Genomic DNA, 27,500 nt, shown 5'->3' on the forward strand with positions numbered 1-27,500 from the left:
TGTTATACTGTCAGGGGGTAGTATACTGTAAATACTGTCAGGTGGTAGTATACTGTTATACTGTCAGGTGGTTGTATACTGTAAATACTGTCAGGTGGTAGTATACTGTTATACTGTCAGGAGGTAGTATACTGTAAATACTGTCAGGGGGTAGTATACTGTAAATACTGTCAGGTGGTAGTATACTGTTATACTGTCAGGTGGTTGTATACTGTAAATACTGTCAGGTTGTAGTATACTGTTATACTGTCAGGAGGTAGTATACTGTAAATACTGTCAGGGGGTAGTATACTGTAAATACTGTCAGGGGGTAATATACTGTAAATACTGTCAGGTGGTAGTATACTGTTATACTGTAAATACTGTCAGGGGGTAGTATACTGTAAATACTGTCAGGGGGTAATATACTGTTATACTGTAAATACTGTCAGGTGATAGTATACTGTTATACTCTGTCATGTAATAGTATACTGTTATACTCTCAGGTGGTAGTATACTGTTATACTGTCAGGTAGTAGTATACTGTTATACTGTTATACTGTCAGGTGGTAGTATACTGTAAATACTGTCAGGGGGTAGTATACTGTAAATACTGTCAGGTGGTAGTATACTGTAAATACTGTCAGGTGGTAGTATACTGTAAATACTGTCAGGTGGTAGTATACTGTTATACTGTCAGGGGGTAGTATACTGTAAATACTGTCAGGTGGTTGTATACTGTAAATACTGTCAGGTGGTAGTTTACTGTTATACTGTCAGGGGGTAGTATACTGTAAATACCGTCAGGGGGTAGTATACTGTAAATACTGCTCTAGAGATATGGTGGTTCTGGGGTTCACTTCTTACTGAAGATGTTTTTCTCATTTTCCTTGAGTCTATTCATCAGACACATATCTAGGACAGCATTTCTCCCTCATGCGTTTCTTAAAGCTGACACTTTGTTTCTTCTCACCTTTAATAGTACATTTTGATTGAAGTTATATTTTACTGGGTAGAAGGGGGGGCTGGCCGCTCTGTGACTGTAACACAGTTGGTTTAGCTACCAGGCTGTTCTTGGCTGGCCGCTCTGTGACTGTAACACAGTTGGTTTAGCTACCAGGCTGTTCTTGGCTGGCCGCTCTGTGAATGTAACACAGTTGGTTTAGCTACCAGGCTGTTCTTGGCTGGCCGCTCTGTGACTGTAACACAGTTGGTTTAGCTACCAGGCTGTTCTTGGCTGGCCGCTCTGTGAATGTAACACAGTTGGTTTAGCTACCAGGCTGTTCTTGGCTGGCCGCTCTGTGAATGTAACACAGTTGGTTTAGCTACCAGGCTGTTCTTGGCTGGCCGCTCTGTGAATGTAACACAGTTGGTTTAGCTACCTGGCCGGTCTGGGCTGGCTGCTCTGTGACTGTAACACAGTTGGTTTAGCTACCTGGCCGGTCTGGGCTGGCCGCTCTGTGACTGTAACACAGTTGGTTTAGCTACCAGGCTGTTCTTGGCTGGCCGCTCTGTGAATGTAACACAGTTGGTTTAGCTACCAGGCTGGTCTGGGCTGGCCGCTCTGTGACTGTAACACAGTTGGTTTAGCTACCAGGCTGTTCTTGGCTGGCCGCTCTGTGACTGTAACACAGTTGGTTTAGCTACCAGGCTGGTCTGGGCTGGCCGCTCTGTGACTGTAACACAGTTGGTTTAGCTACCAGGCCGGTCTGGGCTGGCCGCTATGTGACTGTAACACAGTTGGTTTAGCTACCAGGCTGTTCTGGGCTGGCCGCTCTGTGACTGTAACACAGTTGGTTTAGCTACCAGGCCGGTCTGGGCTGGCCGCTCTGTGACTGTAACACAGTTGGTTTAGCTACCAGGCTGTTCTGGGCTGGCCGCTCTGTGACTGTAACACAGTTGGTTTAGCTACCAGGCTGTTCTGGGCTGGCCGCTCTGTGACTGTAACACAGTTGGTTCAGCTACCAGGCTGGTCTCGGCAGACTGCTCTGTGACTGTAACACAGTTGGTTTAGCTACCAGGCCGGTCTGGGCAGACTGCTCTGTGACTGTAACACAGTTGGTTTAGCTACCAGGCCGGTCTGGGCTGGCCGCTCTGTGACTGTTACACAGTTGGTTTAGCTACCAGGCCGGTCTGGGCTGGCCGCTCTGTGACTGTAACACAGTTGGTTTAGCTACCAGGCCGGTCTGTGCTGGCCGCTCTGTTGTGACTGTAACACCGTTGGTTTAGCTACCAGGCCGGTCTGGGCTGGCCGCTCTGTGACTGTAACACAGTTGGTTTAGCTACCAGGCCGGTCTGGGCTGGCCGCTCTGTGACTGTAACACAGTTGGTTTAGCTACCAGGCTGTTCTGGGCTGGCCGCTCTGTGACTGTAACACAGTTGGTTTAGATACCAGGCCGTTCTGGGCTGGCCGCTCTGTGACTGTAACACAGTTGGTTTAGCTACCAGGCTGTTCTGGGCTGGCCGCTCTGTGATTGTAACACAGTTGGTTTAGCTACCAGGCTGGTCTGGGCTGGCCGCTCTGTGACTGTAACACAGTTGGTTTAGCTACCAGGCTGGTCTGGGCTGGCCGCTCTGTGACTGTAACACAGTTGGTTTAGCTACCAGGCTGTTCTGGGCTGGCCGCTCTGTGACTGTAACACAGTTGGTTTAGCTACCAGGCCGGTCTGGGCTGGCCGCTCTGTGACTGTAACACAGTTGGTTTAGCTACCAGGCCGTTCTGGGCTGGCCGCTCTGTGACTGTAACACAGTTGGTTTAGCTACCAGGCTGTTCTGGGCTGGCCGCTCTGTGGCTGTAACACAGTTGGTTTAGCTACCAGGCTGTTCTGGGCTGGCCGCTCTGTGACTGTAACACAGTTGGTTTAGCTACCAGGCTGTTCTGGGCTGGCCGCTCTGTGACTGTAACACAGTTGGTTTAGCTACCAGGCTGTTCTGGGCTGGCCGCTCTGTGACTGTAACACAGTTGGTTCAGCTACCAGGCTGGTCTCGGCAGACTGCTCTGTGACTGTAACACAGTTGGTTTAGCTACCTGGCCGGTCTGGGCAGACTGCTCTGTGACTGTAACACAGTTGGTTTAGTTACCAGGCCGGTCTGGGCTGGCCGCTCTGTGACTATAACACAGTTGGTTTAGCTACCAGGCCGGTCTGGGCTGGCCGCTCTGTGACTGTAACACAGTTGGTTTAGCTACCAGGCCGGTCTGGGCTGGCCGCTCTGTGACTGTAACACAGTTGGTTTAGCTACCAGGCCGGTCTGGGCTGGCCGCTCTGTGACTGTAACACAGTTGGTTTAGCTACCAGGCCGGTCTGGGCTGGCCGCTCTGTGACTGTAACACAGTTGGTTTAGCTACCAGGCCGTTCTGGGCTGGCCGCTCTGTGACTGTAACACAGTTGGTTTAGCTACCAGGCCGTTCTGGGCTGGCCGCTCTGTGACTGTAACACAGTTGGTTTAGCTACCAGGCTACTGTAACACAGTTGGTTTAGCTACCAGGCCGTTCTGGGCTGGCCGCTCTGTGACTGTAACACAGTTGGTTTAGCTACCAGGCTGTTCTGGGCTGGCCGCTCTGTGACTGTAACACAGTTGGTTTAGCTACCAGGCTGGTCTGGGCTGGCCGCTCTGTGACTGTAACACAGTTGGTTTAGCTACCAGGCCGGTCTGGGCTGGCCGCTCTGTGACTGTAACACAGTTGGTTTAGCTACCAGGCCGTTCTGGGCTGGCCGCTCTGTGACTGTAACACAGTTGGTTTAGCTACCAGGCTGTTCTGGGCTGACCGCTCTGTGACTGTAACACAGTTGGTTTAGCTACCAGGCTGTTCTGGGCTGGCCGCTCTGTGACTGTAACACAGTTGGTTTAGCTACCAGGCTGTTCTGGGCTGGCCGCTCTGTGACTGTAACACAGTTCAAATCAGATGTTATTGGTCACGTTCACTTATTTATCAGATGTTATTGCGTGTGTAACGAAATGCTTGTGTTTCTAGCTCCAACAGTGCAGTAATATCTAACAATTCACAACAATACACAGAAATAGAAAAGTAAATTAATGAAATTGAGAAAATATAAATATTAGGATGATCAATGTCAGAATGGCATTGACTAGAATACAGTATATACATGTGAAATGAGTAAAACCGTATGTAAACATTATTAAAGTGGCCAGTGATTCCATGTTAATGTATATAGGGCAGCAGCCTCTAAGGTGCAGGGTTGAGTAACCAGATGGTAGCCAGCTAGTGATGGCTGTTTAACAGGCTGATGGCCTTGAGATAGAAGCTGTTTTTCAGTCTCTAGGTCCCAGCTTTGATGCACCTGAACTGACCTCGCCTTCTGGATGATAGCCGGGTGAACAGGCAGTGGCTCGGGTCGTTGTTGTCCTTGATGGTCTTCTAGGCCTTCCTGTGACATCGGGTGGTGTAGGTGTCCTAGAGGGCAGGCAGTGTGACCCCGGTGATGCGTTGGGCAGACCTCACTACCCTCTGGAGAGCTGTGTGGTTGCGGGTTTCCGTATCCGTTGGATTAGCTACCAAGCTGGTCTCGGGCTGGTCTGGTCTAGTCAGCAGGATGTTATAGTCTCTGTCCAGATACACTTGACCATCGTATACTATGAACCCTTTGAGGGATTGCTGATGCTAACACTTTCAACCCACCAAAAAAGCAAGCTAGCTAGCTAAAGCCCATGAAGAAGAGATCAACCTCAAACTTCATGGATTTCTGCGACTCGACTTTACGTATTATTTTTTTTTCAACATTTGTAAACAGATTTAGATCCCGACATTATGTCACCTGGCATTATCCGTTTTCTCCTCTTCCCCAGGACTAATTCATCAGAGTCGTAGTAATAGGCAATCATTTATTCATTTTGTCAGGCCACAAAACCATGAATCAGCTTCATCACCAGTACTGCTCAGTGAGGGAATGAGTCATGAGGCAGATTGTTGGTTTCTGTACACTTCACTATTCCCCCATTGGGCACAAACTGTTTGAATCAATATTACTTCAACACAACTACTGCAATGTGATGACATTGAATCAATGTGGAAAATTGATTTGATTTATAAAAAGTCATCAATGTAAAGGAATTTTGTGAATTTTGTTAAAAATAAAAATAAAAACACACCATTTTTAACCCAGATCTAGTGACATGGTAAACATTTTTTGGGGGAATTTCAAATTGAATTAAAGTTATTTGACAACTTAAACAAAATGTAAATCAAAACTAGACATTATACTGGCGTCCGTTCCCAGGGAGTCTCTACTGTAGAAAACCTCCTTACCCAGTGTGTCTCTACTGTGGAAAACCTCCTTACCCAGTGTGTCTCTACTGTGGAAAACCTCCTTACCCAGTGGGTCTCTACTGTAGAAAACCTCCTTACCCAGGGAGTCTCTACTGTAGAAAACCTCCTTACCCAGGGAGTCTCTACTGTAGAAAACCTCCTTACCCAGGGAGTCTCTACTGTAGAAAACCTCCTTACCCAGTGGGTCTTACTGTAGAAAACCTCCTTACCCAGTGGGTCTCTACTGTGGAAAACCTCCTTACCCAGTGGGTCTCTACTGTAGAAAACCTCCTTACCCAGGGAGTCTCTACTGTAGAAAACCTCCTTACCCAGGGAGTCTCTACTGTAGAAAACCTCCTTACCCAGTGGGTCTCTACTGTAGAAAACCTCCTTACCCAGGGAGTCTCTACTGTAGAAAACCTCCTTACCCAGGGAGTCTCTACTGTAGAAAACCTCCTTACCCAGGGAGTCTCTACTGTAGAAAACCTCCTTACCCAGGGAGTCTCTACTGTAGAAAACCTCCTTACCCAGTGGGTCTCTACTGTAGAAAACCTCCTTACCCAGGGAGTCTCTACTGTAGAAAACCTCCTTACCCAGGGAGTCTCTACTGTAGAAAACCTCCTTACCCAGTGGGTCTCTACTGTAGAAAACCTCCTTACCCAGGGAGTCTCTACTGTAGAAAACCTCCTTACCCAGTGGGTCTTACTGTAGAAAACCTCCTTACCCAGTGGGTCTTACTGTAGAAAACGTCCTTACCCAGCTCACCTTTATGTCGTTTAATGGCATAAGGATGTTTGATAACTGAACCTAATATTTCTCCCTCGCAGGCAGATCACCATAGAGGAAGGAGAACAGCGGGCCAAGGAGCTCAGCGTCATGTTTATTGAGACCAGCGCCAAGACAGGCTACAACGTCAAACAGGTTAGTGTTTATTGAGACCAGCGCCAAGACAGGCTACAACGTCAAACAGGTTAGTGTTTATTGAGACCAGCGCCAAGACAGGCTACAACGTCAAACAGGTTAGTGTTTATTGAGACCAGCGCCAAGACAGGCTACAACGTCAAACAGGTTAGTGTTTATTGAGACCAGCGCCAAGACAGGCTACAACGTCAAACAGGTTAGTGTTTATTGAGACCAGCGCTAAGACAGGCTACAACGTCAAACAGGTTAGTGTTTATTGAGACCAGCGCCAAGACAGGCTACAACGTCAAACAGGTTAGTGTTTATTGAGACCAGCGCCAAGACAGGCTACAACGTCAAACAGGTTAGTGTTTATTGAGACCAGCGCCAAGACAGGCTACAACGTCAAACAGGTTAGTGTTTATTGAGACCAGCGCCAAGTAGTATCTCCTATAGGACTGGCCATCTCTCCTTGTTATAGTGTAGTATCTCATATAGGACTGGCCATCTCTCCTTGTTATATCCCATATATAACTGGTCATCTCACCTTGTTATAGTGTAGTATCTCATATAGGACTGGCCATATCTCCTTGTTATAGTGTAGTATCCCATGTTGGACTGGTCATCTATCCTTGTTATAGTGTAGTAGTATCCCATATAGGACTGGCCATCTCTCCTTGTTATAGTGTAGTATCCCATATAGGACTGGCCATCTCTCCATGTTATAGTGTAGTATCCCATATAGGATTGGCCATCTCTCCTTGTTATAGTGTAGTATCCCATATAGGACTGGCCATCTCTCCTTGTTATAGTGTAGTAGTATCTCATATAGGACTGGCCATCTCTCCTTGTTATAGTGTAGTATCTCGTATAGGACTGACCATCTCTCATTGTTATAGTGTAGTAGTATCCCATATAGGACTGGCCATCTCTCCTTGTTATAGTGTAGTATCCCCTATAGGACTGGCCATCTCTCCTTGTTATAGTGTAGTAGTATCCCATATAGTACTGACCATCTCTCCTTGTTATAGTGTAGTAGTATCTCCTATAGGACTGACCATCTCTCCTTGTTATAGTGTATTATCTCCTATAGGACTGGCCATCTCTCCTTGTTACTGTGTAGTAGTATCCCATATAGGACTGGCCATCTCTCCTTGTTATATCCCATATAGGACTGGCCATCTCTCCTTGTTATATCCCATATAGGACTGGCCATCTCTCCTTGTTATATCCCATATAGGACTGGCCATCTCTCCTTGTTATATCCCATATAGGACTGGCCATCTCTCCTTGTTATAGTGTAGTAGTATCTCATATAGGACTGGCCATATCTCATTGTTATAGTGTAGTAGTATCCCATATAGTACTGACCATCTCTCCTTGTTATAGTGTAGTAGTATCTCCTATAGGACTGACCATCTCTCCTTGTTATAGTGTAGTATCTCCTATAGGACTGACCATCTCTCCTTGTTATAGTGTAGAATCTCCTATAGGACTGGCCATCTCTCCTTGTTACAGTGTAGTAGTATCCCATATAGGACTGGCCATCTCTCCTTGTTATATCCCATATAGGACTGGCCATCTCTCCTTGTTATATCCCATATAGGACTGGCCATCTCTCCTTGTTATATCCCATATAGGACTGGCCATCTCTCCATGTTATATCCCATATAGGACTGGCCATCTCTCCTTGTTATAGTGTAGTAGTTTCTCATATAGGACTGGCCATCTCTCCTTGTTATAGTGTAGTATCTCCTATAGGACTGACCATCTCTCCTTGTTATAGTGTAGTAGTATCCCATATAGTACTGACCATCTCTCCTTGTTATAGTGTAGTAGTATCCCATATAGGACTGGCCATCTCTCCTTGTTATAGTGTAGTAGTATCTCATATAGGACTGGCCATCTCTCCTTGTTATAGTGTAGTATCTCCTATAGGACTGACCATCTCTCCTTGTAATAGTGTAGTAGTATCCCATATAGGACTGGCCATCTCTCCTTGTTGTAGTGTAGTATCTCATATATGACTGGCCATCTCTCCTTGTTAGAGTATAGTATCTCATATAGGACTGGCCATCTCTCCTTGTTATAGTGTAGTAGTATCCCATATAGGACTGGCCATCTCTCCTTGTTATAGTGTAGTATCCCATATAGGACTGGTCATCTCTCCTTGTTATAGTGTAGTAGTATCCCACATAGGACTGGCCATCTCTCCTTGTTATTGTGTAGTATCCCATATAGGACTGGTCATCTCTCCTTGTTATAGTGTAGTATCCCATATAGGACTGGTCATCTCTCCTTGTTATAGTGTAGTATCTCCTATAGGACTGGCCATCTCTCCTTGTTACAGTGTAGTAGTATCCCATATAGGACTGGCCATCTCTCCTTGTTATAGTGTAGTGTCCCATATAGGACTGGCCATCTCTCCTTGTTATAGTGTAGTATCCCATATAGGACTGGCCATCTCTCCTTGTTATAGTGTAGTGTCCCATATAGGACTGGCCATCTCTCCTTGTTATATCCCATATAGGACTGGCCATCTCTCCTTGTTATATCCCATATAGGACTGGCCATCTCTCCTTGTTATATCCCATATAGGACTGGCCATCTCTCCTTGTTATATCCCATATAGGACTGGCCATCTCTCCTTGTTATAGCCCATATAGGACTGGCCATCTCTCCTTGTTATAGTGTAGTGTCCCATATAGGACTGGCCATCTCTCCTTGTTGTAGTGTAGTATCTCATATAGGACTGGCCATCTCTCCTTGTTATAGTATAGTATCCCATATAGGACTGGCCATCTCTCCTTGTTATATCCCATATAGGACTGGCCATCTCTCCTTGTTATAGTCCCATATAGGACTGGCCATCTCTCCTTGTTATAGTGTAGTATCCCATATAGGACTGGCCATATCTCCTTGTTATAGTGTAGTAGTATCCCACATAGGACTGGCCATCTCTCCTTGTTATAGTATAGTATCTCATATAGGATTGGCCATCTCTCCTTGTTAAAGTGTAGTAGTATCCCATATAGGACTGGCCATCTCTCCTTGTTGTAGTGTAGTATCTCATATAGGACTGGCCATCTCTCCTTGTTATAGTATAGTATCTCATATAGGATTGGCCATCTCTCCTTGTTATAGTGTAGTAGTATCCCATATAGGACTGGCCATCTCTCCTTGTTATAGTGTAGTAGTATCCCATATAGGACTGGCCATCTCTCCTTGTTATAGTGTAGTATCCCATATAGGACTGGCCATCTCTCCTTGTTATAGTGTAGTAGTATCCCACATAGGACTGGCCATCTCTCCTTGTTATAGTATAGTATCTCATATAGGATTGGCCATCTCTCCTTGTTAAAGTGTAGTAGTATCCCATATAGTACTGACCATCTCTCCTTGTTATAGTGTAGTAGTATCCCATATAGGACTGGCCATCTCTCCTTGTTATAGCGTAGTATCCCCTATAGGACTGGCCATCTCTCCTTGTTATAGTGTAGTATCCCATATAGGACTGGCCATCTCTCCTTGTTGTAGTGTAGTATCTCATATATGACTGGCCATCTCTCCTTGTTAGAGTATAGTATCTCATATAGGACTGGCCATCTCTCCTTGTTATAGTGTAGTAGTATCCCATATAGGACTGGCCATCTCTCCTTGTTATAGTGTAGTATCCCATATAGGACTGGTCATCTCTCCTTGTTATAGTGTAGTTGTATCCCACATAGGACTGGCCATCTCTCCTTGTTATATTGTAGTATCCCATATAGGACTGGTCATCTCTCCTTGTTATAGTGTAGTATCCCATATAGGACTGGCCATCTCTCCTTGTTATAGTGTAGTAGTATCCCATATAGGACTGGCCATCTCTCCATGTTATAGTGTAGTAGTATCCCATATAGGACTGGCCATCTCTCCTTGTTATAGTGTAGTAGTATCCCATATAGGACTGGTCATCTCTCCTTGTTATAGTGTAGTATCCCATATAGGACTGGCCATCTCTCCTTGTTATAGTGTAGTATCCCATATAGGACTGGCCATCTCTCCTTGTTATAGTGTAGTATCCCATATAGGACTGGCCATCTCTCCTTGTTATAGTGTAGTATCCCATATAGGACTGGCCATCTCTCCTTGTTATATCCCATATAGGACTGGCCATCTCTCCTTGTTATATCCCATATAGGACTGGCCATCTCTCCTTGTTATATCCCATATAGGACTGGCCATCTCTCCTTGTTATAGCCCATATAGGACTGGCCATCTCTCCTTGTTATAGTGTAGTGTCCCATATAGGACTGGCCATCTCTCCTTGTTGTAGTGTAGTATCTCATATAGGACTGGCCATCTCTCCTTGTTATAGTATAGTATCTCATATAGGATTGGCCATCTCTCCTTGTTATAGTGTAGTAGTATCCCATATAGGACTGGCCTTCTCTCCTTGTTATAGTGTAGTAGTATCCCATATTGGACTGGCCATCTCTCCTTGTTATATTGTAGTATCTCATATAGGACTGGTTAGTGGTAGAATGACCAAGGTGTTACGTCTGTCGTTAGTGGTAGAATGACCGGACCAAGCTGTTACGTCTGTTGTTAGTGGTAGAATGACCGGACCAATAGAATGACCGGACCAATAGAATGACCGGACCAATAGAATGACCGGACCAATAGAATGACCGGACCAAGCTGTTATGTCTGTTGTTAGTGGTAGAATGACCGGACCAAGCTGTTACGTCTGTCGTTAGTGGTAGAATGACCGGACCAAGGTGTTACGTCTGTCGTTAGTGGTAGAATGACCGGACCAAGGTGCAGCGTCTGTCGTTAGTGGTAGAATGACCGGACCAAGGTGCAGCGTCTGTTGTTAGTGGTAGAATGACCGGACCAAGCTGTTACGTCTGTTGTTAGTGGTAGAATGACCGGACCAAGGTGCAGCGTCTGTTGTTAGTGGTAGAATGACCGGACCAAGGTGTTACGTCTGTTGTTAGTGCTAGAATGACCGGACCAAGGTGTTACGTCTGTCGTTAGTGGTAGAATGACCGGACCAAGGTGTTACGTCTGTCGTTAGTGGTAGAATGACCGGACCAAGGTGTTACGTCTGTCGTTAATGGTAGAATGACCGGACCAAGGTGTTACGTCTGTTGTTAGTGGTAGAATGACCGGACCAATAGAATGACCGGACCAAGGTGCAGCGTCTGTCGTTAGTGGTAGAATGACCGGACCAAGGTGTTACGTCTGTCGTTAGTGGTAGAATGACCGGACCAAGGTGTTACGTCTGTTGTTAGTGGTAGAATGACCGGACCAATAGAATGACCGGACCAAGGTGTTACGTCTGTTGTTAGTGGTAGAATGACCGGACCAATAGAATGACCGGACCAAGGTGCAGCGTCTGTCGTTAGTGGTAGAATGACCGGACCAATAGAATGACCGGACCAAGGTGTTACGTCTGTTGTTAGTGGTAGAATGACCGGACCAAGGTGCAGCGTCTGTTGTTAGTGGTAGAATGACCGGACCAAGCTGTTACGTCTGTCGTTAGTGGTAGAATGACCGGACCAAGCTGTTACGTCTGTTGTTAGTGGTAGAATGACCGGACCAAGGTGTTACGTCTGTCGTTAGTGGTAGAATGACCGGACCAAGGTGCAGCGTCTGTTGTTAGTGGTAGAATGACCGGACCAAGCTGTTACGTCTGTTGTTAGTGGTAGAATGACCGGACCAAGGTGCAGCGTCTGTTGTTAGTGGTAGAATGACCGGACCAAGGTGCTACGTCTGTTGTTAGTGGTAGAATGACCGGACCAAGGTGTTACGTCTGTCGTTAGTGGTAGAATGACCGGACCAAGGTGTTACGTCTGTCGTTAGTGGTAGAATGTCCGGACCAAGGTGCAGCGTCTGTCGTTAGTGGTAGAATGACCGGACCAAGGTGCAGCGTCTGTTGTTAGTGGTAGAATGACCGGACCAAGGTGTTACGTCTGTTGTTAGTGCTAGAATGACCGGACCAAGGTGTTACGTCTGTCGTTAGTGGTAGAATGACCGGACCAAGGTGTTACGTCTGTCGTTAGTGGTAGAATGACCGGACCAAGGTGTTACGTCTGTCGTTAATGGTAGAATGACCGGACCAAGGTGTTACGTCTGTTGTTAGTGGTAGAATGACCGGACCAATAGAATGACCGGACCAAGGTGCAGCGTCTGTCGTTAGTGGTAGAATGACCGGACCAAGGTGTTACGTCTGTCGTTAGTGGTAGAATGACCGGACCAAGGTGTTACGTCTGTTGTTAGTGGTAGAATGACCGGACCAATAGAATGACCGGACCAAGGTGTTACGTCTGTTGTTAGTGGTAGAATGACCGGACCAATAGAATGACCGGACCAAGGTGCAGCGTCTGTCGTTAGTGGTAGAATGACCGGACCAATAGAATGACCGGACCAAGGTGTTACGTCTGTTGTTAGTGGTAGAATGACCGGACCAAGGTGCAGCGTCTGTTGTTAGTGGTAGAATGACCGGACCAAGCTGTTACGTCTGTCGTTAGTGGTAGAATGACCGGACCAAGCTGTTACGTCTGTTGTTAGTGGTAGAATGACCGGACCAAGGTGTTACGTCTGTCGTTAGTGGTAGAATGACCGGACCAAGGTGCAGCGTCTGTTGTTAGTGGTAGAATGACCGGACCAAGCTGTTACGTCTGTTGTTAGTGGTAGAATGACCGGACCAAGGTGCAGCGTCTGTTGTTAGTGGTAGAATGACCGGACCAAGGTGCTACGTCTGTTGTTAGTGGTAGAATGACCGGACCAAGGTGTTACGTCTGTCGTTAGTGGTAGAATGACCGGACCAAGGTGTTACGTCTGTCGTTAATGGTAGAATGACCGGACCAAGGTGTTACGTCTGTTGTTAGTGGTAGAATGACCGGACCAATAGAATGACCGGACCAAGGTGCAGCGTCTGTCGTTAGTGGTAGAATGACCGGACCAAGGTGTTACGTCTGTTGTTAGTGGTAGAATGACCGGACCAATAGAATGACCGGACCAAGGTGTTACGTCTGTTGTTAGTGGTAGAATGACCGGACCAATAGAATGACCGGACCAAGGTGCAGCGTCTGTCGTTAGTGGTAGAATGACCGGACCAAGCTGTTACGTCTGTTGTTAGTGGTAGAATGACCGGACCAAGGTGTTACGTCTGTCGTTAGTGGTAGAATGACCGGACCAAGGTGCAGCGTCTGTTGTTAGTGGTAGAATGACCGGACCAAGGTGTTACGTCTGTTGTTAGTGGTAGAATGACCGGACCAAGCTGTTACGTCTGTTGTTAGTGGTAGAATGATCGGACCAAGCTGTTACGTCTGTTGTTAGTGGTAGAATGACCGGACCAAGGTGCAGCGTCTGTTGTTAGTGGTAGAATGACCGGACCAAGGTGCAGCGTCTGTTGTTAGTGGTAGAATGACCGGACCAAGGTGTTACGTCTGTTGTTAGTGGTAGAATGACCGGACCAATAGAATGACCGGACCAATAGAATGACCGGACCAAGGTGCAGCGTCTGTTGTTAGTGGTAGAATGACCGGACCAAGGTGCAGCGTGGTAGGTGTACATTTTATTTATTAAATGTTCCACCAAAAAAAAACAATAAACAACACAAAGAACGTAAAGCTTCGGAGTGCAACACATGCAACAAACAAAGACAAGATCCCACAACCTAAATGTGGGAAAATGGCTGCCTAAGTATGATCCCCAATCAGAGACAACGATAGAAAGCTACTTCTGATTTGGAACCATGCCCGGCCAAAAACAAAGAAACAGATAACATAGAATGCCCACCCCAAATCACACCCTGACCTAACCAAATAGAGAAATAAAAAGGCTCTCTATGGTCGGGGCGTGACAAGTATTATCCTAAAAAGAAAGCTGAAATAAGTTCAGGAGTAGAAATGGTTAACAAGTCACATAATAAGTTGCAGGGACTCACTCTGTCTGCAATAATAGTGTTTAACATGAGTTTTGAATGACTACCTCATCTCTGTACCCCACACATACAATTATCTGTAAGGTCCCTCAGTCGTGTAGTGGATTTCAACCACAAAGACCAGGGAGATTTTCCAATGTCTCGCAAAGAAGGGCACCGATTGGTAAAGAAGAAAGAAAAGCAGACACTGAGTATCCCTTTGAGCAAGGTGAAGTTATTAATTACATTCTGGATGGTGTATTAATACACCCAGTCACTACAAAGATACAGGCGTCCTTCCTAACTCAGTTGCCGGAGAGGAAAGAAACCACTCAGGGATTTCACCATGAGGCCAATGGTGACTTTAAAACAGTTACAGAGTTTAATGGCTGTGAAAGGAGAGAACTGAGGATGGATCAACAACATTGTAGTTACTCCACAATACTAAACTAAATGACAGAGTGAAAAGAAGGAAGTCAGTACAGAATATAAATATTCAAAATATTTCATCCTGTTTGCAACTGTCACGCCTTGACCATAGAGAGCCCTCGGGGTTCGTGACTAGGGGGTTTTCTAGTCTTTATTTTTTATGTTGGTGTAAGTATGGCTCCCAATTGGAGGCAGCTAATGGTCGTTGCCTCTAATTGGGGATCATACTTAGTCATCCTTTCCCCACCTGCATTGTGGGATATTGTTTGTGTTTAGTGCTATGTGCACTACGAACTGCACGTTGGTTTATTTATTTGTTGTTTGAAGTTTCACCTCAATAAATATGTGGAACTCTACTCAAGTTGCATTTAAACGACGGACGTGACAGCAACAAGACAACAAGACAATAAAGAAACACTGCAAAAATGTGTCAAAGAAACTCTCCTTGTTATATCTCATATAGGACTGTGTAGTAGTATCCCATATAGGACTGGCCATCTCTCCTTGTTATAGTGTAGTATCCCATATTGAACTGGCCATCTCTCCTTGTTATATCTCATATAGGACTGTGTAGTAGTATCCCATATAGGACTGGCCATCTCTCCTTGTTATAGTGTAGTAGTATCCCATATAGGACTGGTCATCTCTCCTTGTTATAGTGTAGTATCCCATATTGGACTGGCCATCTCTCCTTGTTATATCTCATATAGGACTGTGTAGTAGTATCCCATATAGGACTGGCCATCTCTCCTTGTTATAGTGTAGTAGTATCCCATATAGGACTGGTCATCTCTCCTTGTTATAGTGTAGTATCCCATATAGGACTGGTCATCTCTCCTTGTTATAGTGTAGTATCCCATATTGGACTGGCCATCTCTCCTTGTTATATCTCATATAGGACTGTGTAGTAGTATCCCATATAGGACTGGCCATCTCTCCTTGTTATAGTGTAGTAGTATCCCATATAGGACTGGTCATCTCTCCTTGTTATAGTGTAGTATCCCATATAGGACTGGCCATCTCTCCTTGTTATAGTGTAGTAGTATCCCATATAGGACTGGTCATCTCTCCTTGTTATAGTGTAGTATCTCCTATAGGACTGGCCATCTCTCCTTGTTATAGTGTAGTAGTATCCCATATTGGACTGGCCATCTCTCCTTGTTATATCTCATATAGGACTGTGTAGTAGTATCCCATATTGGACTGGCCATCTCTCCTTGTTATATCTCATATAGGACTGTGTAGTAGTATCCCATATTGGACTGGCCATCTCTCCTTGTTATATCTCATATAGGACTGTGTAGTAGTATCCCATATTGGACTGGCCATCTCTCCTTGTTATATCTCATATAGGACTGTGTAGTAGTATCCCATATTGGACTGGACTGGCCATCTCTCCTTGTTATATCTCATATAGGACTGTGTAGTAGTATCCCATATTGGACTGGCCATCTCTCCTTGTTATATCTCATATAGGACTGTGTAGTAGTATCCCATATTGGACTGGCCATCTCTCCTTGTTATATCTCATATAGGACTGTGTAGTAGTATCCCATATTGGACTGGCCATCTCTCCTTGTTATATCTCATATAGGACTGTGTAGTAGTATCCCATATTGGACTGGCCATCTCTCCTTGTTATATCTCATATAGGACTGTGTAGTATTATCCCATATTGGACTGGCCATCTCTCCTTGTTATATCTCATATAGGACTGTGTAGTAGTATCCCATATTGGACTGGCCATCTCTCCTTGTTATATCTCATATAGGACTGTGTAGTAGTATCCCATATTGGACTGGCCATCTCTCCTTGTCCTGAATACAAAGTGTTATGTTTGGAGCAAATCTACCACAACACATCACTGAGTACTGCTTACTCTTTGTATGTTCAAACATGGTGGTGGCTGCATCATGTGATGGGTATGCTTGTCATCGACAAGGACTAGGCAGTTTTTTAGGATAAAAATAAACAGAATAGAGCTCAGCACAGACAAAATCCCAGAGGAAAACCTGGTTCAGTCTGCTTTCCAACAGAAAAAATTCACCTTTCAGCAGGGCAAGAACTTAAACAGAAAGGAAAATATACACTGGAGTTGCTTACCAAGATGACATTGAATGTTCCTGAGTGGCCTAGTTACAGTTTTGACTAACACTGAACAAAAATATAATCGCTACATGTAAAGTGTTGGTCCCATGTTTCATGAGCTGAAATAAAAGATACCAGAAATGTTCCATACGCACAAAACAAGTGTATTCCTCTCGAAAGTTTGTACAAATTTGTTTACATACCTGTTAGTGAGCATTTCTCCTTTGCCAAGATAATCCATCCACCTGACAGGTGTGGCAGATCAATAAGATTATTAATCAGCATGATCATTACACAGGTGCATCTTGTGCTGGGGACAATAAAAGGCCACTCTAAAATGTTCAGTTTTGTCACAAAATACAATGCCACAGATGTCTCAAGTTTTGAGGGAGCGTGGCATTCTGACTGCAGGAATGTCCACCAGAACTATTGCCGGATAATTGAATGTTCAATTCTCTACCATAAGCCGCCTACAGTGTCATTTTAGAGAATTTAACAGTGCTGGCCTCACAACCGCAGACCATGTTTATGGCGTTGTGTGGGTGAGTGGTTTGCTAACGCTGACGTTAGAAAACCCTCATTGTGGCGATGGGGTTATAGTATGGGCCGGCATAAGCTACGGACAACGAACACAATTGCATTATATCGATGGCAATTTGAATGCACAGAGATACCGTGACGAGATCCTGAGGCTCATTGTCGTGCCATTCATCCACCTCCATCACTTCATGTTTCAGCATGATAATGTACGGCCCCATGTCGCAAGGATCTGTACACAATTCCTGGAAGCTGAAAATGTCCCAGTTCTTCCATGGCCTGAATACTCAACAGACATGTCATCCATTGAGCATGTTTGGGATGCTCTGGATCAACGTGTACAACAGCGTGTTCCAGTTCCCACCAATATCCAGCAACTTCACACAGCCATTGAAGTGGAGTGGGACAACATTCCACAGGCCACAAACAACAGCGTGATCAACTCTATGTGAAGGAGATGTGTCTCGCTGCATGAGGCAAATGGTGGTCACACCAGATACTGACTGGTTTTCTGATCCACGCCCCTACCTTTTTTTTAAGGTACCTGTGACCAACAGATGCATATCTGTATTCCCAGTCATGTGAAACCCATAGATTAGCAGCTAACGAATGTATTGAAATTGACTGATTTTATTTATATGAACTGTAACTCAGTAAAATATTTGATGATGTGTTTATATTTTTGTTCAGTGTAAATCACCTTGAAAATATATGGCAAGACTTGAAAATGTCTGTCTAGCAATGATAAACATTAAACTTGACAGCTCTTAGAGACTTACCCAGAAAGACTCACAGCTTTTAGAGGCTTACCCAGAAAGACTCACAGCTCTTAGAGGCTTACCCAGAAAGACTCACAGCTTTTAGAGGCTTACCCAGAAAGACTCACAGCTCTTAGAGGCTTACCCAGAAAGACTCACAGCTCTTAGAGACTTAACCAGAAAGACTCACAGCTCTTAGAGACCTAACTAGAAAGACTCACAGCTCTTAGAGGCTTACCCAGAAAGACTCACAGCTCCTAGAGACCTACCCAGAAAGACTCACAGCTCTTAGAGGCTTACCTAGAAAGACTCACAGCTCTTAGAGACTTACCCAGAAAGACTCACAGCTCTTAGAGACTGGCCCAGAAAGACTCACAGCTCTTAGAGACTTAACCAGAAAGACTCACAGCTCTTAGAGACCTAACTAGAAAGACTCACAGCTCTTAGAGGCTTACCCAGAAAGACTCACAGCTCTTAGAGACTTACCCAGAAAGACTCACAGCTCTTAGAGACTGGCCCAGAAAGACTCACAGCTCTTAGAGACTTAACCAGAAAGACTCAGCTCTTAGAGGCTTACCTATAAAGACTCACAGCTGTAATCACTGCCAAATGTGATTATAACATGTATTGAATGTTGTGAATACTTTTGTAAATAACATATTTCTGTATTTCATTTTCAAAAAATGTGCAAACATTTCTAAAAACATATTTTCACTTTGTCATTATTATTGTGTGTAGACGGGTGAGAATATAATTCAGGCTGTAACACAACAAAATGTTGAATAAGTCAAAGGGTATGAATACTTTCTGAAGGCACAATATTTCTTATCAATGAATGTCCCTTAATATAACATTTAGTATTGACAAGTTTTAGGATATAAATCTGTTAATTCATAGTAGCTTGCAAAAGAAAGCCACCAAAAAGGCCACGCCTTTCAATGCTTGTCACCAGGCCCATTCTTCTGCTTTACTTCAGAACCACTGTACAGAACAGATGACCAGAGCACAACTGATAAAACACAAAGACACATAATCCTGTTTCTAGACACTGTTGTGTTAACACTGCCTGCTTGGCCATGGCATAGCAGCCCAGACCAATGTAAACACATTGTCTGTCTGTCTGTCTGTCTGTCTGTCTGTCTGTCTGTCTGTCTGTCTGTGTGTCTGTGTCTCTGTGTCTCTGTGTCTCTGTGTCTCTGTGTCTCTGTGTGTCGGGCGAGAGATTTTTACAACACTGTATATATACACATAATATGACATTTGTAGTGTCTTTATTCTTTTGGAACTACTGTGAGTGTAAGTAATGTTTACTGTTCATTTTTATTGTTAATTTCACTTTTGTATATTATCTACTCCACTTGCTTTGGCAATGTTAACACATGTTTCGCATGCCAATAAAGCCCCTTGAATTGAATTGAGAGAGAGAGAGAGAGAGAGAGAGAGAGAGACATAGAGAGATAGAGAGAACCATTGAGAGAGACAGAGAGAGAAAACCATTGAGAGAGAGAAACATCGAGAGAGCGAGAAACATTGAGAGAGACAGAGAAAGAGAGAGAGAGAGACAGAGAAACATTGAGAGAGACAGAGACAGAGAGAGAGACAGAGAAACATTGAGAGAGACAGAGAAAGAGAGAGAGAGAATATTGAGAGAGAGAGAGAAACATTGAGAGAGACAGAGAAAGAGAGAGAGAGAGACAGAGAAACATTGAGAGAGACAGAGACAGAGAGAGAGAGAGACAGAGAAACATTGAGAGAGAGACAGAGACAGAGAGAGAGACAGAGAAACATTGAGAGAGACAGAGAAAGAGAGAGAGAGAGACAGAGAAATATTGAGAGAGAGACAGAGACACATTGAGAGAGACAGAGAAAGAGAGAGAGAGACAGAGAAACATTGAGAGAGAGAGACAGAGAAACATTGAGAGAGAGAGACAGAGAAACATTGAGAGAGACAGAGAAAGAGAGAGAGAGACAGAGAAACATTGAGAGAGAGACAGAGAAAGAGAGAGAGAGACAGAGAAACATTGAGAGAGAGACAGAGACACAGAGAGAGAAACATAAAAAGAGAAAAAGGTTGAGAGAGAACAAGAGAGAGAGATAGAAAGATCGAGAGAGAGAGAGGGAAGCGAGAGATTCAACATTTGAGAAGTACCAATATTGAATGAACCATTTATCATTTGAGAGGTATTACATGTTGTGTCTGCTCTCCTACCCACATTAGAAGATAGTTTACGGACCTGTTTGTCTTAGGGCTCCTAGTCTAATGGTTGTCTCTCCCTGGTCTAATGGCTGCCGCTCCCTGGCTGTCTGTCTCTCGCTGGCTGTCTCTCCCTGGTCTAATGGCTGTCTCTCCCTGGTCTAATGGCTGTCTCTCCCTGGTTGTCTTTCCCTGGTCTAATGGCTGTCTCTCCCTGGTCTAATGGTTGTATCTCCCTGGTCTAATGGTTGTATCTCCCTGGTCTAATGGTTGTCTCTCCCTGGTTGTCTTTCCCTGGTCTAATGGCTGCCTCTCCCTGGCTGCCTCTCCCTGGCTGTCTCTCCCTGGTCTAATGGCTGCCTCTCCCTGGCTGTCTCTCCCTGGTCTAATGGCTGCCTCTCCCTGCTCTAATGGCTGTCTTTCCCTGGTCTTAATGGCTGCCTCTCCCTGGTCCATATATTCATGTCCAGCCCCCTGTGTGTTTAATCGTCCAGAATAAAAGCAGCCAGGCCTTGGGTTTGCCTGTGCTGTTTGCCACCAGGGAACAGGGCCCAGGGAATAGCGATGAGTGTGTTACTGGGTAACGTTATGCTGCCCCTAGTCTCAAATGGTACACTTGTCCCTTTACAGTGCACTAGATTTGACCAGGAGCCGTAGGTGCACTATGTAGAGAATAGGGTATAATTTGGGAAATAGACACAGTCTCAGGTGGCTTCAAGAAGGAATTGACCAATAACGCCTCAGATAACGCCTCAGATAAGGCCTCAGATAACGCCTCAGATAAGGCCTCAGATAACGCCTCAGATAAATGGAGGCTGACAAGGTTTTGGATCACCAGATTACTTTATAATGGATGTTGTTTTGTTTTTTCAAATCAAATGTTATTTGTCACATACACATATTTAGCAGATGTTATTGCTGGTGTAACGAAATGCTTCTGTTCCTAGCTTCAACAGTGCAGTAGTGTCTAACCATTCACAACAATACACACATCTAAAGGGGAAAGTTAAGATATATATATATATATATATATATTAGTAAGATTAATGTCGAGTGGCATTGACTAGAATACAGTAGAATACAGTACATACATATGAGATGAGTAAAGCAGTTTGTAAACATTCATAAAGTGGCCAGTGTTCCGTTATTAGAGTGGCCAGTGTTCCGTTATTAGAGTGGCCAGTGTTCCGTTATTAGAGTGGCCAGTGTTCCGTTATTAGAGTGGCCAGTGTTCCATTATTAGAGTGGCCAGTGTTCCATTATTAGAGTGGCCAGTGTTCCATTATTACAGTGGCCAGTGTTCCATTATTAGAGTGGCCAGTGTTCCATTATTAGAGTGGCCATTATTAGAGTGGCCAGTGTTCCGTTATTAGAGTGGCCAGTGTTCCATTATTAGAGTGGCCAGTGTTCCGTTATTAGAGTGGCCAGTGTTCCGTTATTAGAGTGGCCAGTGTTCCGTTATTAGAGTGGCCAGTGTTCCATTATTAGAGTTGCCAGTGTTCCATTATTAGAGTGGCCAGTGTTCCATTATTAGAGTGGCCAGTGTTCCATTATTAGAGTGGCCAGTGTTCCGTTATTAGAGTGGCCAGTGTTCCGTTATTAGAGTGGCCAGTGTTCCATTATTAGAGTGGCCAGTGTTCCATTATTAGAGTGGCCAGTGTTCCATTATTAGAGTAGCCAGTGTTCCGTTATTAGAGTGGCCAGTGTTCCATTATTAGAGTGGCCAGTGTTCCATTATTAGAGTGGCCAGTGTTCCATTATTAGAGTGGCCGTTGATTCCATTATTAGAGTGGCCGGTGTTCCATTATTAGAGTGGCCAGTGATTCCATTATTAGAGTGGCCAGTGTTCCGTTATTAGAGTGGCCAGTGTTCCGTTATTAGAGTGGCCAGTGTTCCGTTATTAGAGTGGCCAGTGTTCCATTATTAGAGTGGCCAGTGTTCCGAGTGGCCAGTGTTCCATTATTAGAGTGGCCAGTGTTCCATTATTAGAGTGGCCAGTGTTCCATTATGGCCAGTGATTCCATTATTAGAGTGGCCAGTGTTCCATTATTAGAGTGGCCGGTGTTCCATTATTAGAGTGGCCAGTGTTCCATTATTAGAGTGGCCAGTGTTCCGTTATTAGAGTGGCCAGTGTTCCGTTATTAGAGTTGGCCAGTGTTCCATTATTAGAGTGACCGGTGTTCCATTATTAGAGTGGCCAGTGTTCCAGAGTGGCCAGTGTTCCGTTATTAGAGTGGCCAGTGTTCCATTATTAGAGTTATTAGAGTGGCCAGTGTTCCGTTATTAGAGTGGCCAGTGTTCCATTATGACCAGTGTTCCATTATTAGAGTGGCCAGTGTTCCATTATTAGAGTGACCGGTGTTCCATTATTAGAGTGCCAGTGTTCCATTATTAGAGTGGCCAGTGTTCCATTATTAGAGTGGCCAGTGTTCCATTATTAGAGTGGCCAGTGTTCCGTTATTAGAGTGGCCAGTGTTCCGTTATTAGAGTGGCCAGTGTTCCATTATTAGAGTGGCCAGTGTTCCATTATTAGAGTGGCCAGTGTTCCATTATTAGAGTAGCCAGTGTTCCGTTATTAGAGTGGCCAGTGTTCCATTATTAGAGTGGCCAGTGTTCCATTATTAGAGTGGCCAGTGTTCCATTATTAGAGTGGCCGTTGATTCCATTATTAGAGTGGCCGGTGTTCCATTATTAGAGTGGCCAGTGATTCCATTATTAGAGTGGCCAGTGTTCCGTTATTAGAGTGGCCAGTGTTCCGTTATTAGAGTGGCCAGTGTTCCATTATTAGAGTGGCCGGTGTTCCATTATTAGAGTGGCCAGTGTTCCATTATTAGAGTGGCCAGTGTTCCATTATTAGAGTGGCCAGTGTTCCATTATTAGAGTGGCCGTTGATTCCATTATTAGAGTGGCCAGTGTTCCGTTATTAGAGTGGCCGTTGATTCCATTATTAGAGTGGCCAGTGTTCCATTATTAGAGTGGCCAGTGTTCCATTATTAGAGTGGCCAGTGTTCCGTTATTAGAGTGGCCGTTGATTCCATTATTAGAGTGGCCAGTGTTCCATTATTAGAGTGGCCAGTGTTCCATTATTAGAGTGGCCAGTGATTCCATTATTAGAGTGGCCAGTGTTCCATTATTAGAGTGGCCGGTGTTCCATTATTAGAGTGGCCAGTGTTCCATTATTAGAGTGGCCAGTGTTCCATTATTAGAGTGGCCAGTGTTTCATTATTAGAGTGGCCAGTGTTCCGTTATTAGAGTGGCCAGTGACTCCATTATTAGAGTGACCAGTGTTCCATTATTAGAGTGGCCAGTGTTCCATTATTAGAGTGACCGGTGTTCCATTATTAGAGTGGCCAGTGTTCCATTATTAGAGTGACCAGTGTTCCATTATTAGAGTGGCCAGTGTTCCATTATTAGAGTGGCCAGTGTTCCATTATTAGAGTGGCCAGTGATTCCATTATTAGAGTGGCCAGTGTTCCATTATTAGAGTGGCCGGTGTTCCATTATTAGAGTGGCCAGTGTTCCATTATTAGAGTGGCCATTGTTCCATTATTGGAGTGGCCAGTGTTTCATTATTAGAGTGGCCAGTGTTCCGTTATTAGAGTGGCCAGTGACTCCATTATTAGAGTGACCAGTGTTTCATTATTAGAGTGGCCAGTGACTCCATTATTAGAGTGGCCAGTGTTCCATTATTAGAGTGGCCAGTGACTCCATTATTAGAGTGGCCAGTGATTCCATTATTAGAGTGGCCAGTGTTCCATTATTAGAGTGGCCAGTGTTCCATAATTAAAGTGGCCAGTGATTCCATGTTTATGTATATAGGGCAGCAGCCTCTAAGGTGCAGGGTTGAGTAACTGGGTGGTAGCTGGCTAGTGATGGCTATTTAACAGGCTGATGGCCTTGAGATAGAAAATGTTTTTCAGTCTCTAGGTCCCAGCTTTGATGCACCTGTACTGACCTCGCCTTCTGGATGATAGCCGGCGGAACAGGCAGTGGCTCGGGTGGCTGATGTCCTTGATGATCCTTTTGGCCTTCCTGTGACATCGGGTGCTGTTGGTGTCCTGGAGGGCAGGCAGTGTAACCCCGGTGATGCGTTGAGCAGACCGCACCACCCTCTGGAGAGCCCTGCCTTTGTGGTCAGTGCAGTTGCCATACCAGGCGGTGATACAGCCGGACAGGATGCTCTCAATTGTGCATCTGTTTGTGAGGGTGTTAGGTGCCAAGACAAATTTCATCATGCCTCCTTAGGTTGAAGAGGCGCTGTTACGTCTTCTTCATCACACTGTCTGTGTGGGTGGACCATTTCAGAGCGTCAGAGCGTCGGTGATGTGTACGCCGAGGAACTTGAAGCTTTTCACCTTCTCCACTGCGGTCCCGTCGATGTGGATACGGGAGTGCTCTCTCTGCTGTTTCCTAAAATCCACTCCTTTGTTTTTGTTGACATTGAGTGAGAGGTTATTTTCCTGGCACCACTCTGCCAGGGAGGAGGTGATCCTCCCTGTAGGCTGTCTCGTCATTATTGGTCATCAGGCCTACAACTGTTGTGTCATCTGCAAACTTGGTGATTGAGTTGGACATTTACTCCTGAGGTGCTGACCCGTTGCACAGTGATTATTATTATTTGACCCTGCTGGACATCTATGAACATTTGAACATCTTGGCCATGTTCTGTTATAATCTCCACCCTCCACACAGCCAGAAGAGGACTGGCCACCCCTCATAGCCTGGTTCATCTCTAGGTTTCTTCCTAGGTTTTGGCCTTTCTAGGGAGTTTTTCCTAGCCACCGTGCTTCTACACCTGCATTGCTTGCTGTTTGGGGTTTTAGGCTGGGTTTCTGTACAGCACTTTGAGATATCAGCTGATGTACGAAGGGCTTTATAAATACATTTGATTGATTGATTGAGTTGGAGGCATGTGTGGCCACGCAGTCATGGGTGAACAGGGAGTACAGGAGGGGGCAGATCACGCACCCTTGTGGGGCCCCTGTATTGAGGATCAGCGAAGTGGAGGTGTTGTTTCCTGCCTTCACCACCTGGGGGCGGCCTGTCAGGAAGTCCAGGACCCAGTTGCACAGGGCGGGGTTCAGACCCAGGGCCCCGAGCTTAATGATGAGCTTGGAGGGTACTATGGTGTTGAAGGCTGAGCTATAGTCAATGAACAGCATTCTTACATAGGTATTCCTCTTGTTCAGATGGGATAGGGCAGTGTGCAGTGTGATGGTGATTGAATCATCTGTGGACCTATTGGGACGGTAAGCAAATTGAAGTGGGTCTAGGGTGTCAGGTAAAGTAGAGGTGATATGATCCTTGACTAGTCTCTCAAAGCACTTCATGATGACAGAAGTGAGTGCTACGGGCGATAGTCATTTAGTTAAATTGCTTTCTTGGGTACAGGAACAATGGTGGACATCTTGAAGCATGTGGGGAAAGCAGACTGGGATAGGGATCGATTGAATATGTCCATAAACACTCCAGCCAGTTGGTATGCGCATGTTCTGAGGATGCGGCTAGGGATGCCGACTGGGCCGGCAGCCTTGCGAGGGTTAACGCGTTTAAATGTCTTACTCACGTCTGTCACGGAGAACGATAGCCCACATTTCTTGGTAGCGGGCCGCGTCGGTGGTACTGTGTTATCCTCAAAGCGGGCGATGAAGGTGTTTAGCTTGTCTGGGAGCAAGACATCGGTGTCCGCGACGTGGCTGGTTTCCCCTTTGTAATCAGTGATTGTCTGTAGACTCTGCCACATACGTCTCGTGTCTGAGCTGTTGAATTGTGACTCCACTTTGTCTCTGTACTGACGTTTTGCCTGTTTGATTGCCTTATGGAGGGAATAACTACACTGTTTGTATTCACCCATATTCCCAGTCACCTTGGTTAAATTCGGTGGTTTGCACTTTTAGTTTTGCTTGAATGCTGCCAGAGATCCACTGTTTCTCGTCTCGGCAAGTTTTAATAGTCAGTGGACTAGAGCTGCCATGTCTGTCGGCACCATCTTGCCAGGGGACCCCATTGAGACCAGGGTCTCATTTTCAATGGTGCCCTGAGGTAAACAAGTTAAACAAATTCAACGTTGGACAGGAAATAGCACAAGTTTAAAAGATTAAAAGAAAAAATTACAATAATACAGATTACATTTTTTTTTAAACGACCATTTCAACACTACAATACATGTTTATGTTTAATAAAAACAGATGCAATTCTCATTTAACAAATTCAACATTAGACTCCTGAACTGCCTTACCGGCACCAGGGAATGAAGATGCAGCTGGTTCTGCAAGTTATTCAAAAAAAAGGGGGGGGGGTAAACCTAATTTGGTGGAGACCCGAGGAGTGAACGGGTTTCGGAAACTCATGTTTTTAGGCTTTAACACTGAAGTTAGGTAAGTCGGGAAGTCGGGAAGCAGGGAAGTCGGGAAGTAAGGAAGTCAGGAAGTCGGGAAGTAAGGAAGCTTGTGTAGTATGGCTTTGGAAACAAAAAGGGAATAGTGGAGTGATCTACAGGACTTTAATGAGGAAAAACCAAACCAAACTGCCAAACTGTTGATACAGGAAGCAGTGATGAGTATTAAAACTGTCACCTGTGATAAAGCGAAGGGCGCTATGGTAGACGGCGTTAAAACGTTTAAGAGTAGTGGCTGCTGCATTCTGGGAAATAGTGTCACCATTGTCAAGAACTGTCAGGAAAAGTTGACTGTACAAATCGGCTTCTTGCTTTTTAGGGAGAGCCTAGATTTGTATTTTTTTTAAAAAGGAACCCACTTTAAATCTGAGCATCAGTATATTTTTATAATCTCATCAATCCAAATGCCCAGATATTTATAGGCGGAAACCCAATCGATGGGAGAACCATTCAATGAATAAATATGTAGTCCATCTGAAAATTTGTTTTTTTTTTGTTGCTAGAATTAGAGAACAACATACATTTAATTAAGTTTCAGAAGCCTTATGCTTTAAAAATGTCCACCAAAGAAACAAGAGGCGAAATAAATAATATCTTCATCCAGACTAAGTGGATCTGCTTTTATGCTTTTTAAATGACAGACCAAACAAATTATGATGAATAGAGATGTATGCTTTCTTGTGTCATGCTTTTATCTAATATTTCATGTCCAGGTCCATGAAGGTCAAATCAGGATATGTTTTGATACATTGCTTAAAGGAACAATAGCTAAAATCCTTTCAAACCAAAAAACACATTAAAGGACCACCCTGACATTTGTTTCGGTGACACTCCTTCAGATGCGTCCTAAATGGCTTTTGTGGGCCCTGGTCTAAAGTAGTGCACCATTCCCCTATAGGGCCTGGTCTAAAGTAGTGCACTACTCCCCTATAGGGCCTGGTCTAAAGTACTGCACTACTACCCTATAGGGCCTGGTCTAAAGTAGTGCATCATTCCCCTATAGGGCCTGGTCTAAAGTAGTGCACTACTCCCCTATA

At 44.9% G+C, this 27,500-nt stretch overlaps 1 protein-coding gene across 1 annotated transcript in view; it reads left to right on the plus strand.

Annotated features, from left to right (window-relative positions):
- LOC139409581 (ras-related protein Rab-6B) overlaps nt 1-27,500 on the plus strand; it is a 159,861-nt gene that overhangs the window by 92,586 nt on the left and 39,775 nt on the right. Inside the window, exon 6 of the mRNA XM_071154949.1 lies at nt 6,073-6,166. Within this exon, the coding sequence (XP_071011050.1) occupies nt 6,073-6,166 (94 nt within the window). The remainder of the gene's footprint in view (nt 1-6,072; nt 6,167-27,500) is intronic.

This window comes from Oncorhynchus clarkii, chromosome 5 (genome assembly GCF_045791955.1).
Source record: "Oncorhynchus clarkii lewisi isolate Uvic-CL-2024 chromosome 5, UVic_Ocla_1.0, whole genome shotgun sequence".
Lineage (NCBI taxonomy): Eukaryota > Metazoa > Chordata > Actinopteri > Salmoniformes > Salmonidae > Oncorhynchus > Oncorhynchus clarkii.